This window comes from Porites lutea, chromosome 5 (assembly GCF_958299795.1).
Source record: "Porites lutea chromosome 5, jaPorLute2.1, whole genome shotgun sequence".
NCBI classification, from domain to species: domain Eukaryota; kingdom Metazoa; phylum Cnidaria; class Anthozoa; order Scleractinia; family Poritidae; genus Porites; species Porites lutea.
The window spans coordinates 37,452,654-37,465,512 of record NC_133205.1 but is presented as its reverse complement, the minus strand read 5'-3'; the positions used below and the strand labels follow the sequence as shown (position 1 = coordinate 37,465,512).

The 12,859-nt window shown below is 44.4% G+C and overlaps 2 protein-coding genes across 2 annotated transcripts in view; both read right to left on the bottom strand.

Annotated features, from left to right (window-relative positions):
• Window positions 1-578, bottom strand: part of LOC140938335 (uncharacterized) — an 11,007-nt gene extending 10,429 nt beyond the window's left edge. Inside the window, exon 1 of the mRNA XM_073387825.1 lies at window positions 504-578. Within this exon, the coding sequence (XP_073243926.1) occupies window positions 504-523 (20 nt within the window). The 5' untranslated portion in view covers window positions 524-578. The remainder of the gene's footprint in view (window positions 1-503) is intronic.
• A 4,365-nt stretch (window positions 579-4,943) lies between these two features.
• LOC140938333 (uncharacterized) lies at window positions 4,944-8,150 on the bottom strand. The gene has a single exon (XM_073387824.1). The coding sequence runs from the start codon at window positions 8,148-8,150 to the stop codon at window positions 4,944-4,946; it is 3,207 nt and encodes a 1,068-aa protein (XP_073243925.1).
• Window positions 8,151-12,859: the final 4,709 nt, after the last annotated feature.

Sequence of the window (12,859 nt, the reverse complement as noted above, 5' to 3'; positions counted from 1 at the left end):
CATATATGGCAGTACCCCCCGCCCCCCGGGCCTAGTTGTTATTGTCGACGTAACTGCAGTGAGCACAAAGTGCTCACAATCGAAAAACTCTTTTTTACAGAAGACTGCTATTTAGACAGGCATAAGTGGGCATTGCTATTTGTCATTATCAATTCACAATAATCAAAGAAGAATATAGAATCAACGCAATTATCGATATGCCTGATGAGTCAATAAAGAGTCGCGTCAGTGAAGAATAGCCAACAGCATCTTGGAAATGAGGCCAATGTAACTTTGGGCAAAAATATCAACCTTGTTCCCAGGCTACTTTCTCACTTTCACACGATGTTATATTTTTGATGGTGTCACCTTTATTAGGAAGACTTTTGGTGTCTTTTAATTTACAATCTGCAATCTGTGGTCTGCAGTCTGCATTCTGCAGTCTGCAGTCTGTAGTCTGCGGTCTGCAGTCTGCGGTCTGCGGTCTGCAGTCTGCAAATGTCATACATCGGTATTATGCTTACCCAGATGAAGACAAAGCCATTTCAAAATTTAGTTTTCCATGTTAATCAGCTAGTCATCCTGTTTGACAATACCTGAGTAATAGTCAGATAAATAACAACATTTCAAAATAATTCAAACCAGCTTTAGGTAAACAAAAAAGAAAAGGGCAAACTTAAAATCAAAGAAACACATACAGCTACATTTTGCTGAATCTGCTGTGAAACTTTGGACACCTAATGTACCATTGAGTAGAAACAGCAAGATATAAATATGGACATACAGTTGTAATATCTGCCTAGGGATGGGGAGGGAATATGGTAATGCTTTACATGGGCGATATGAAAAGGTATTGCTTTGAGCAGATTGGGGTTTGGAAATCAGAGAGTTCATTATTCAAGAACAGGTAATAGTTTATGGCAAAGTATGGTTCCAGAAATTATATCCATACTACCCAGAGCACATCTTTTCACCACCTAAACCTGCACTGATTTCAGTGCGACTGTGATCGCCTTCTTTACAGTATTATGTAAGGGAAACTAACACAGACTGTCCTGGGGAAAGCACGGGATCGAAAGCAAATTGGAACCTTTATAACCTTCACTTCCGGGTCGAAATAGTCAAGTGTAAGACGATATACTGCAACTTCACATTTCGAAGTCTGAAAGAAAAAGTCTTAGTTGCCAACTTATGAAATTAAATTTTGCACATCATAGATCATATCCCACACAATTCTAGGTGGTTTAAGGAACAGACAGCGAGCACATTCTCCTTTCATTGCACGGCGGCGTAATAAAATACATGTAACACAAGGAGTGTCATACGATTACTTGTATACGGTTCCCAAAGATTTCATAAGCCTTAAGCAATTAAAAATCAACCAATACTTACAAACTAAAAAACTTAGTTAGGGCAGCAAACTTTTCCTGAATTCAAATCGATGGAAAGAACTGACAAGACAACTCCTTCTTCTTGCAGAAAACAGTCAGAAATATGCTGGTCATGTGACAACCGCTTTCTAGTCCCAGGTCACGCACATGCACAAGTCACGCTAGGTTGCACTTACAGTTTAACCACGTTGGCCAGAGAACGCAGAAAAACGCTCTAGTCCTCTAGATCACCGAGAGGGATGTGCTGGATCATGGTTTGGATGCATCAATAAAATCGAATTTCAAGGAAAATAGAAATACAGAGAAACAGATACATTTCTCTATTAAGCAACTATTATTAATCAAAATTAGCATTTGCTAATTAATAGCCTCTTTGCATGACTTGATCACGTGATCCACTTTCGGTAAACACGAAAAGAGTTCTCTTCTGAAACATTTTGCCAGCACAAGCTGAAAGAGCTTAAAATTAGGTAACCTGAGTATTTTCAGCCGTATATCTCAAAAGCAGCGGTTGTAACGGCCGCCGAAAGTTGGAAGCATTTGTTTGAGAAAAACAACTTTTGCCATTCAGTCACACCTGTATGGTTTTCCATACAAATCCTTGTAATTTCACAATTTTCAAAACTGTCATGAAATATTTCCTTAAGCATTACAGGGCTCAAATCTCCTTTTAATTCATAACAGGTTATTTGAGCTCTTAAATGCGTGAGGGAAACGATATAACGACAGTTTAAAAATTTTAGAATTTACAAGGATTTGTATGGAAAACCACGCAAGCATGACTGGATGGCAAAAGTTATTTTTCTCACACAAATGCTTCTCACTTTCGGCGGCTGTTGCAATCGCTACTTTTGAGATATACGGCTGAAAATTCTCAGGTTACCTAATTTTAATATGCTCTTTCAGCTTGTGCTAACAAAATTTTTCAAAAGTGAACTGTTTTCGTGTTTACCGAAAGTTGACCACGTGATCAAGTCATGCAAAGAGCCTATTGATTACTTCACCAAACAAAGTCAGTAACAACATTAGGCTCAACATATCGTTGCTCCAGGTAATAATTAATGAGCTAAATCCATTCTCTTGGATTACCGGCAGGTAATATTATTATTTTTTAAATATATCTATGAACAAAATAAGTTATTCTCTCTTTCTTTGTAGCAGCTCTCAGTTCCAGGGTTTATTCTAGGAATTCGTATACATGGGCCCTTTTCCAAGAAAGAGGGCCCAAGTTAGGAAGTTATCTTAACCTTTTTTGCACCACCTGATCTGATGTTTTCTCTTTCACCTCATTTCAGTGTTATTATTGCTGTCATGCCATTGACCCTGCTGCTTGACTTCACCTTGCATAAGCCATTCTAGAGCAGATTGAGCTCCCATAGCCACTATCCTAAGGCCAGCACCTACAATGGTCATTCAAAATAATCAAACAGGCTGATCTTTACAACTGCTTTTCAATCCCCTTTTCAGGTACGTGTACTACAGAATGAATTGGTCTCCCCAGGGTTGTCACTAAGATTTCAAGTTGCCAGGTTAATACAACAAGTAGGTGGGGAATCAAACAACTAGGAAATTCTTTTGGTTCTATTTTTCTTCAACATTATATTTTCCAATGAAAGTAGGCAGGGACCTTATTCATAGTAGCTGGGAGAAATCCTCTGTCGCCGGCTCTTAATGACATCCCTGCTCCCTTTACATTGTAAAACATATGTTAAGAATCTGATACTGTACTCCATATTCTATTTCTCACTCTCTCACACTAAATGTATGTTCACACCTCTCATTAATGTCTATCATACTTTTTAAATAAATAAAGACTAACTTGTACAAAAAGCTGTTTTGTTTAACCTGTTCAGAAAGTCTCTGCTATAGTGTACCACATAGCCCAATCCATCTTCAAGACCCTAAACTCTACTGGGTTTATTTTGTGTACAACTGTAAGTATCTATGACCATGACCTAAAGGTAAAGGTAAAGAGTCCTATTTTAAGTCTGCAGCTCAAAGTAGTTATCATATGACTAACAAACCTGAGGCTGATGGTACGCTAACCCCCTCTCTCCAGCAGCGCTCTGTTTTAATGGCTCCTTAAAGGTACTTAAAGGTACATGTCTACAGAAAATATGCGGGAATCAAACTCAGGACTTCTAGCACAGAAAGCCACGCACTAACCAGCTGTGTCAATCCTTGCTCCCAACTCGCAAGCTTGCCTGTTCAGCCTGCATAGTAAGTTGTGTTTCCCAGTCCCTCTAAGATTTAACATGCAAAGGTTAAAAAGGTACAAAAGCAGTCTAAGATTGAGAGATATTTGCTTAAGGTGCGTCCTTAAATTTCATGATGTGTCATTATTTTTCAAACGGGACCTGCCAAAGATAGTCACTTGAGACAGATAACTAAAACAACAAAAACAACTGTCTGAAAGTCAATTGCAGAATTATTTCTTCTATCTCTCAGGCTCCCAACTATAAGTTGAGCCATGCCAGACTTTAACTTTGCCATCGGAAGATGAAGGCTGCCACACAGCCGTTTTTAAGTGTCATCACGCAACGCTCCTGGGGAGGAGCGTTGCGTGACAACACTTAAAACGGCTGCCGAGTGTGTAGCAGACTACAGAAAATGCAGATGAAAGAGCGATCTCAGTTAGGTGATACGCCAGAGTACACAACAGACTGATGTGCCTTCTCCAGTGTGTGCTCTATTTTTCCTTCCACCAGAACCCAGAAGCAAATCCTACCATACTCAGAACCACTCACCACCTGTGCATCATTTAGCCAAACAAAAAGCATTCTCGTCCCCAGAGCCCGTCGTTTCTTGGTCACATGGTAGCCGAGTGGCTCTGGGGACGAGAATGAACAAAAAGCGGACCTTGCATTCAAGTGGATTTGCCTTACTAGCCACTCGCGTGTCACTCGCGTTTCGCGCTAGTTTCTCTGCGAAAAACGAAGTTCCTAATGTCGCGTTCCCAGTGTCGTAGACGCGTGGCGTTAGGCACTGGAGTTCGCCAGGTCAACCACAGTGAAGCACTAGGCGGTCAGCAAGATTCAATGACGTTTATTAAAATCAGGCTAGTCCGACTATTTACAGCACTTGCGGTGAAAACTAGAAAGAAACGTGCGATTTTTACGTCAGAAGAAAAGAAAACTAAGATAATGCTCCGTGCACGAAAAAAGAAAGAAAAACAAACTACTGAATTACAAGCGTGACTTACGTCTGATCTTGACTCCAGGGGTTAAAAGAACTCCAAATCTCCTACAGTTGTAATAACTCCGAAAGTTCTCCAAAAGCTTCTTACACTGTGATGGACTTCTTACAACTGAATAAACGTGCTTAGGAAAAGAATAATCTAACGCATGCCTTCTGACGTAAAGGAAATAAAACTGAATAAAGCTTTGTACGCCTAGCCAAAAAACGGATATACGATGATCATGCAATAAAATAATCAATGTTACAATCACGAAAGAAAAAACAGTCCTTGAATGTAACTAATTAAAATGTCATATCTCGCAGATAACGTGACACTCCTCGCCCAAGGATGTCTGATCCTTGCTCCTGTTTAATCATCTTCTGTGTTTAGGGAAACTACTCCGCTGGTGCGGGTACCAGAAGGACAAGCTCCTTAATTGGTCGCAGAAACGTCTTCTTTGCAGCGCCTCTCACTATCTCAACTTGGGCCTTTCTTACTCGTCCGTCATCACTCTCAATGGCTTCTGAAATTCTTCCGATGGGCCAGTCATTTCTGTAAGCTCCCTCCTCTTTTACAAGTACTATGTCTCCTGTGCGTAGATTTCTCTTCGGCTCCTCCCACTTGGTCCTGGTCTGCATGCTTTGAAGGTACTCGCGCCTCCATCGTATCCAGAATTGGTCCGCGAGGTACTGGACACGTCTCCAACGGCGTCGTGCGTAGACGTCAGGTGGAACAAAGTTGCCAGGTGGCGGGCCAAGTGGGCGTGTCTTCATAGTCAAAAGCATGGAGGGTGACAGCGGTTGAGGTTCATCTGCATCTGTTGGTATAGCAGATATAGGGCGGGCGTTGACTATCGCGGTCACCTCTGCCATAAGCGTTACGAGTAGTTCGTGTGTAAGTTGATGACTGCCAAGCTCCGCAAACATCGCTTCTAATACACGGCGAATGGTGCCTATCTGGCGCTCCCAAGCGCCACCAAAATGTGAGGCATGTGGTGGGTTGAAGATCCACTCGCACCCATGGTTGTTTACGTAGCCTTTCACTTGACGTTGGTCCATCTCTCTCAGGGCGTCTCCCAGCTCCGACTTTCCACCAATGAAATTGGTACCCCGATCGCACCTGAGAATGGAAACAGGACCGCGAAGTGCAAAGAATCTTCTCAGAGCGCAGACGAAGGAACTAGCATCCATGGACTCCAGTAGTTCGATGTGGATCGCTCTGCTACTTAGACAAGTGAACACTAGTCCCCAGCGTTTGGAGTTGGCTGCGCCTCCACGTGTCTTCCTAGAACGTATCATCCAGGGGCCGAAAACGTCGAACCCAACGTTTGTGAAGGGAGGGGCTACTTCTGTTCTGTCTGCTGGTAGGTCGGCCATACGCTGTTGTATCACTGGTCCTCTCAATTTCTTGCATGTAACACACTTGTTTAACTCCCGTGCTACAGTATTGTGGCCTCCAATCAACCAGTACCCAGCTTGGCGGATGGCACCGTGCGTAATCTGACGACCTTGGTGGTGGACTTGTCTGTGGTAGTGACGTGTGATCAGATCAGCAACGTGGTTTTTCTTCGGTATCAGAACGGGGTGCTTTTCTCCAAACTCTAAAGTAGCGCGTCGAAGACGGCCGCCGACTCGTAGAACACCATTATTATCCACAAAGGGGTCTAAACGGTACAGCTTCGAACTCTTTGGAACAGTCTCCGGTTCGTTGCTCTCTGCAATCCTTCGGTCTGACTTCAAATCTTCTGAAAGGCTTTCACTTTGTACGGCGCAAATTATTACTGTCATGGCCTCCTGAAGTTCCTTTGCTGTTGGCTGCCGCATCAGTTTTGTGTTCTTGCTGCTTGATATTTTCGACTCAATCTCTTCCTGACTCTTGTTCTTTCTCCGTTTGAACTCCTTGATAACTACTATCAAATTTGCGATTGCACGTTGCAAGGAATGAAGGCTCGAAAATCGTGAGAACCTGTCTGCTCCAAGACCATGGTGTTTGCTGGTTTGCGTTTTCAGGCTCACGGTGTTCTTTCGTACTTCCGGATCGTTCTCATTTAGTGGAATCTCGTCCTCTTCATCTTCTGCTGCTGTTCTGTTTGGGTCTCTTAAGAAGCTTGGTCCGGTTAACCAATCCGATCCTTTGAGACTTTGCGCATTCAGGCAACGTGTACTCAGGTCTGCAGGGTTCTCGCTCGTATCGATATACTTCCACTGCTTGGGGCTGGAAATCTTCCGGATTGTTTGTACACGGTTAGCGACGTAAACATAGAACCTCCGGCTCTCGTTTTGGATGTAACCGAGGACGACCTTTGAGTCCGTGTAAAAGGTGATCTGGTTAATCTCCATGTCTATCTCCTTTGCGATCTTGTTTACTGCTTGCGAGGCAAGGACAGCGGCACACAACTCTAGGCGGGGGATGCTTGTGGTCTGAGCAGGTGCTACCTTTGATTGACCGAAGAGCAAGGCCGTGCAGATTTCTCCTCTATCGTTAAAGAGTCTTAGGTAAATTGAAGCTCCAATCGCGTCCTTGCTGGCGTCCGAAAAGGCGTGAATTTCTCTTCTTACGATTGTCCCGAAACCAGGTGGGTGGTAGCAGCGGGGTATTGAAACGTTCTCCAAATGAGGAAGCGAATTTCTCCAACGTTGCCACTGCGACAATAGCGTGTCTGGTAGAGGGTCGTCCCATCCTAATGCTTTTTCCTTATTGTTTTTCTTCCCCAAGAGTACTAGCTGCTGAAGCAATAACTTCCCTTCAAGTAGGACTGGCACTGCGAGGCCTAGTGGATCATAAATTGAATTCACGACCGATAGTACTCCTCTTCGCGTGAATGGCTTTTCGGGAAGGCAGACCTTGAACGTGAAGGTGTCTTCCTCAAGGTTCCAGTAGACTCCTAGAGAGCGTTGTGCGGGAAGGCTATCGTGCCGAAGATCTAGATCTCGTACTCCCTCTCCTCTGTCTTCGGCTGGGAACGCCTCCATGACTTCAACTGAGTTGGATACGACCTTATGAAGCTTTAGGTTAGCGGTGGCTAACATTTCTTGAGTCGCGGTGACAAGATCGATTGCTTCTTTGGTAGTGGGCCGTGATGCCAAGCCGTCGTCAACGTAGAAGTTACGATGCACAAATTCGGTTGCATTTTCTCCAAACTCCTCCTCGCCGTCAGCTGCGGTCTTTCTTAAACCAAACGTAGCAACTGCTGGGCTTGGTCCATTTCCAAAGAGGTGAACATTCATTCGGTACTCTATTATCCGTTTGCCGGGTGTATTGTCTTCGTACCAGAGAAAACGAAGGAAGTCTCTGTGCTCTGGATCAACGTGAAAGGAATGGAACATCTGCTCTATGTCACACATGACAGCTGTTGTCTCCCTCCGAAAGCGAAATAGAACTCCTAACAGGCTGTTCATGAGATCTGGACCCGATAACAGCTCTCCGTTCAGCGACACACCTTCGTATTCGGCTGAAGAGTCAAAGACCACTCTGATTTGAGTTGGTTTCTTCGGGTGGTAAACTCCAAAGTGCGGAAGGTACCACACCCGACCGGACTGGGGCTTAGTAATTTCTTCTATTGGTACCGGGGAGGCGTGACCTTTTTCGATGATCTTCCCCATGAACTCCACGTAGTCCTTTGCCATCTGAGGCTTTCTTTTTAAGGTGCGGATGAGGCCATTTAAGCGGTTGACTGCTTGACTCCGATTGGTTGGCAAATGAAGATCTTTACGGCGGAAGGGTAGGGGCATTTCCCAGTTCCCTTGTTCGTTTTTGTGTACGCTAGTCTCCATGATATCTAAGAATTTGCGATCTTCGCAGGATAAGCTCACATCGTTATCCTCCCGACTCGTAAAGAACACGCTGTCCGTTAGGTCTCTCTTTTGCTCGAGAAAGCTCTCTTTTACTGTAAACTGGTTAGGGCATGGCAGGAATTCGTAATTGTTTGTCTCCGTCGACTTCTCCCTCGAATCGGCCGCGAGGAGACTGGTGCGGCAGGCGCGCACGTGCACGGGTCCCCCGACAAGGTCTAGGCACATCTGTCCGATTATCGTCCAGCCTAAAGATGTCTTTTGAGCCCACGGGGCTCCTTTCGGCCCGTTTCTGAACTCCCTCACTTTAAGCAACTCTGGGGCATCTCGTCCGATAAGCAGGTGAATTTCGGCATTTTCATCGAGCTGCGGGATTTCGTTCGCGATATCGCTGAGGTGTGGGAATCTCCTCGCCATCTCCGGTGTTGGAATCTCTTGTTTATCGCGAGGGATGTTATTGCATTCGATGAGGGTGGGCAGTTCTGACTCCGTTCCCTTTAAGGATTTAAGGACTACACCTGTCACGCGTCGTCCATACTTTGCCTCTTTCTCGCCGCTGCATGTAGTTAGGTAATATTTTTCTTCTGGGCCAGTTGCTCCTAATTCATCGGCAAGTTCGCTGGTGATTAAGGACGTGTTGCTTTGATCGTCAATAATCGCATAGACTCTACAAATACTTTTCGGTCTCTCTTTGCTGACGACATCAACCAGTACTAGTTTACTGCATGAGACGCCGCCCTCGCTAGCTCCACACAGGTACGTGCATTTCGTTTCGACCGACTCTCCACCTTCGGGTTTCTTCGGCTTCTCTTTGTGGAGGAGTGCGTTGTGACGTTTGTCCCTGCATATACTGCATTTGATCGTTTGTCTGCAATCCTTTGCTCTGTGGCCTTCGGACAGACAGCGATAGCAAAGTCCAGCCTGAAGGATCCATTCAGTCTTCTCCTCTAATGTTTTTGCAGCGAAGGCTTTGCACTCCTCTAAGCTGTGTCCGTCTCTGTCGTGGAATGGGCACCGTTTTGTCTCCCTTTCTCTTGTTGGTGCGTTTGAATCATTGGGGTCAGTGTGTGTTTTAAGCGCCCTTTTGTTCTGTCCTGCGCGACTCGGCGTTTGGATAGGAGGATTGACAAGTCTAGCTCCGATGTTAATGTTTGGATTGTTTTTTATCCTAGCATGTTTTTGAACAACTTCCGAGAAAACGTGAAAGCCAGGATAGGCGTCTCCATTGTTCTCCGAGAATTTAGCTAGTTCTTTCTCCCATTTCCCGCGAAGCGACGGTGGTAGCTTAGCTGCGATCGGTTGTATTGCATTGGGGAAGTTGAGACACGCGAGGCCAGGCAGGCAGGATATTTGGCTGGTTACATCGGCGCAGAGGTCGGCAAATTCTTGAAGCTTGTCATTTTCACTTTCTCTGAACGCGGCAAGCACGTGCATTCGCTCCAGTAATGCATTAGTAATTGTCGCTGCGCTGCCGAAACGCCTCTCCAATTCCCCCCAGAGGTTTTTCAATAGCCCACAGGGGTCATGATGTTTCCTTTTTCGATAATTGTCAACAAGTTTTTGAGGCTCTCCGCTTGTAAAACTACGCAGGTAGTTTATCTCTTGGACGGGGGATACGCTGACATCCGTTATCATGGCTTTAAACGCTGCTTTCCACGGGTGAAAAAGCGTGGGGTCCCCGCTAAAAACGTCAGGGTGGCATTTAGGCAGATTTTGACGCGCGAGTCCGGCGACAATTTGCTGGTTTACCGATGTCAATGTCTCAATTAGCTGGCTTCCGGTGACGTCTATTAAGGGGGTTGATGTGCTAATTGGCTCTCTATTAAAGGGAGTATCTTGTTGCGCTTTCTTATTTGGCAGATCTTGACTGAAAGATTGACTTTTTGGTACTACTGAAGGCGATAAAGGCTTTGATTGTTCTAAGGCATTTGACGATTCATGTGTACGTCCGGGGCGTGATCGATAATCCGCGGGTAGGGGATTAAGCGTGGGAGAGGAATGAACCCATTGTGAAGTGCGCTCTTCGTTTTTTATTCTGGGAACTTCAAGTGATGGCAATTCGGAATCTCTCTCCAACTCCTGTTCTAATAGGGCTTCCTCAAATACTTTTAGCTTCGCATTTGCTACAGCGGCTTTTTTATCTGCTCCAAGAATCTTTAGCTCTTTTTCGTATCGCGCTTTCTCTTGTTGCCGAATCCTTTCCGCTTCGGCGTCACGCGTTCTGCGCTCGAGCTCTTTTTCTGCTATGAGGCGCGTGTACTGAGCTTCTTGACTTGCGGCTCTCGCATCGGCTAGTGCTTGCAATCTTGCAACGCTGCTGCTAGTACTAGAGACTAATGAGCGGCGCGAAGAATGACGAGAGTAAACAGATCTTGTCTCCAACAATTCGTCGGATTGTCTAGCAATTCTATTTTTTAAACTATCTATAAGTAGGAGGGCTCGTTTTAAGGTCTCGTTTTCCTCCTTGAGTTGGTCTCCATCTATAAATTCGCCGTGAAGATCCTGCTCATACAGGCTAAGTAGGCCTTGTAAAAGGCTTCCAAACTCTCCCGCGGCGGCCGTGAGGTCGCTCGCTATGGTCTTGATATCGGTGTCATTAGTAGTCTCTTCAACTGATCGCATGATAATTAAGAGCCTTCTACGCGACTTAAGGATTTCTCTCCGTTTATCTTCTATGGCGTTTTGAAGGGCCTTAGGTGTCAATTGTATTTTTCTTTTACTTCTCCTAACTCCACTCTCCGTGACTCCGTCAATGTTTTTGCTTGCCATCTTTTCGTGACTTCGGTTTTAAATACGGTTACATACGGCTTACCTCTTAAGCCTCTGATGTTGATGGATCAGACTTTTCACTGTCGCGTTCCCAGTGTCGTAGACGCGTGGCGTTAGGCACTGGAGTTCGCCAGGTCAACCACAGTGAAGCACTAGGCGGTCAGCAAGATTCAATGACGTTTATTAAAATCAGGCTAGTCCGACTATTTACAGCACTTGCGGTGAAAACTAGAAAGAAACGTGCGATTTTTACGTCAGAAGAAAAGAAAACTAAGATAATGCTCCGTGCACGAAAAAAGAAAGAAAAACAAACTACTGAATTACAAGCGTGACTTACGTCTGATCTTGACTCCAGGGGTTAAAAGAACTCCAAATCTCCTACAGTTGTAATAACTCCGAAAGTTCTCCAAAAGCTTCTTACACTGTGATGGACTTCTTACAACTGAATAAACGTGCTTAGGAAAAGAATAATCTAACGCATGCCTTCTGACGTAAAGGAAATAAAACTGAATAAAGCTTTGTACGCCTAGCCAAAAAACGGATATACGATGATCAGGCAATAAAATAATCAATGTTACAATCACGAAAGAAAAAACAGTCCTTGAATGTAACTAATTAAAATGTCATATCTCGCGGATAACGTGACACCTAAGGAGGAGGCAAAAGAGATGTTGCTGGCGACGTTGCTGGCATCAAATCGACCTCCTTCGATGACGTCACAACAAAACTTTTAAAACTGTGAAAGGTTTGAACCCAGGAGTCATTTCAAAAGTAGGTTGAGTTTGATCGTCCGGGTAAACATAGTCCTGAATAGGACTGTTGTTGTTGCCAGTGACTGACGTTGCGACAACCTGTGCGGTAGTCATCTTCAGCGTCAAAGTGAGTTGTATCACGTCAGTTGATGGTATTATACTCTGGTTATTGATCGGATTGGTCAATTACGTCGCGGTGTTCTTGGTCGTCTGTCAGTTAAGCCGTGATGTTATTGGCTATGAAGACTCGTAATCAGTAATTGGTGCGTTGTCACAGTTAAACGGTCGTCTATTGTTAGTCAAATTGTTAGTTCTCCAGTCGTTCTCTCGTAGTTAGTTAAATAACTAGATCTGACCAGATCCAGAGTATAATAATTTTGTCACGAAACCTCTGTCATTCTTGGCTTAGTTCTACACTTCTCAGAGGTGTGGGAGTGTGGAAAATAAGGTTAATGTCACACTTTTCCCCTGGTCACGAAACCTCTGCCATTCTTTACTTAGTTCCACGCTTCCCAGAGGTGTGGAAGTGTGGAAAAAACCTCTGTCGCGACTACAGGCAAAGTGTGACAGTATCCTTACTTTGTTAGACTTTTCCGCTCTTCCACACCTCTGAGAAGTGTAGAACTAAGTAAGCCCCTGGAGGGACAATTTAATGGAGGATTTTTTGCGTTACGAGTTTGGGGGGCTTATATTTGGAGGGGCTTATACATGGAGGGGCTTATTTTCGGAATTTTACGGTATTATATTTTTAAAGTCCGCATGTGTCAATATGGTGATGCAAATTCAAGTTCAAATTGGAGATGGCAGAAGAGTTTTTTTATGAATCCGCCTGGGAGTGTTGAGGATTTAAAAAAACTACATTTTGCTTGAGATTCCGAAGACACGTTTTATGGATTTTGGTTTACTTTACGAAAACGATAAAGGAGAATATGTAGTGTTGAATGACGTTCGCACAGTAGACAGTCGTCTCGCTTTACTTGTTTACTTGCTTGTTTACGT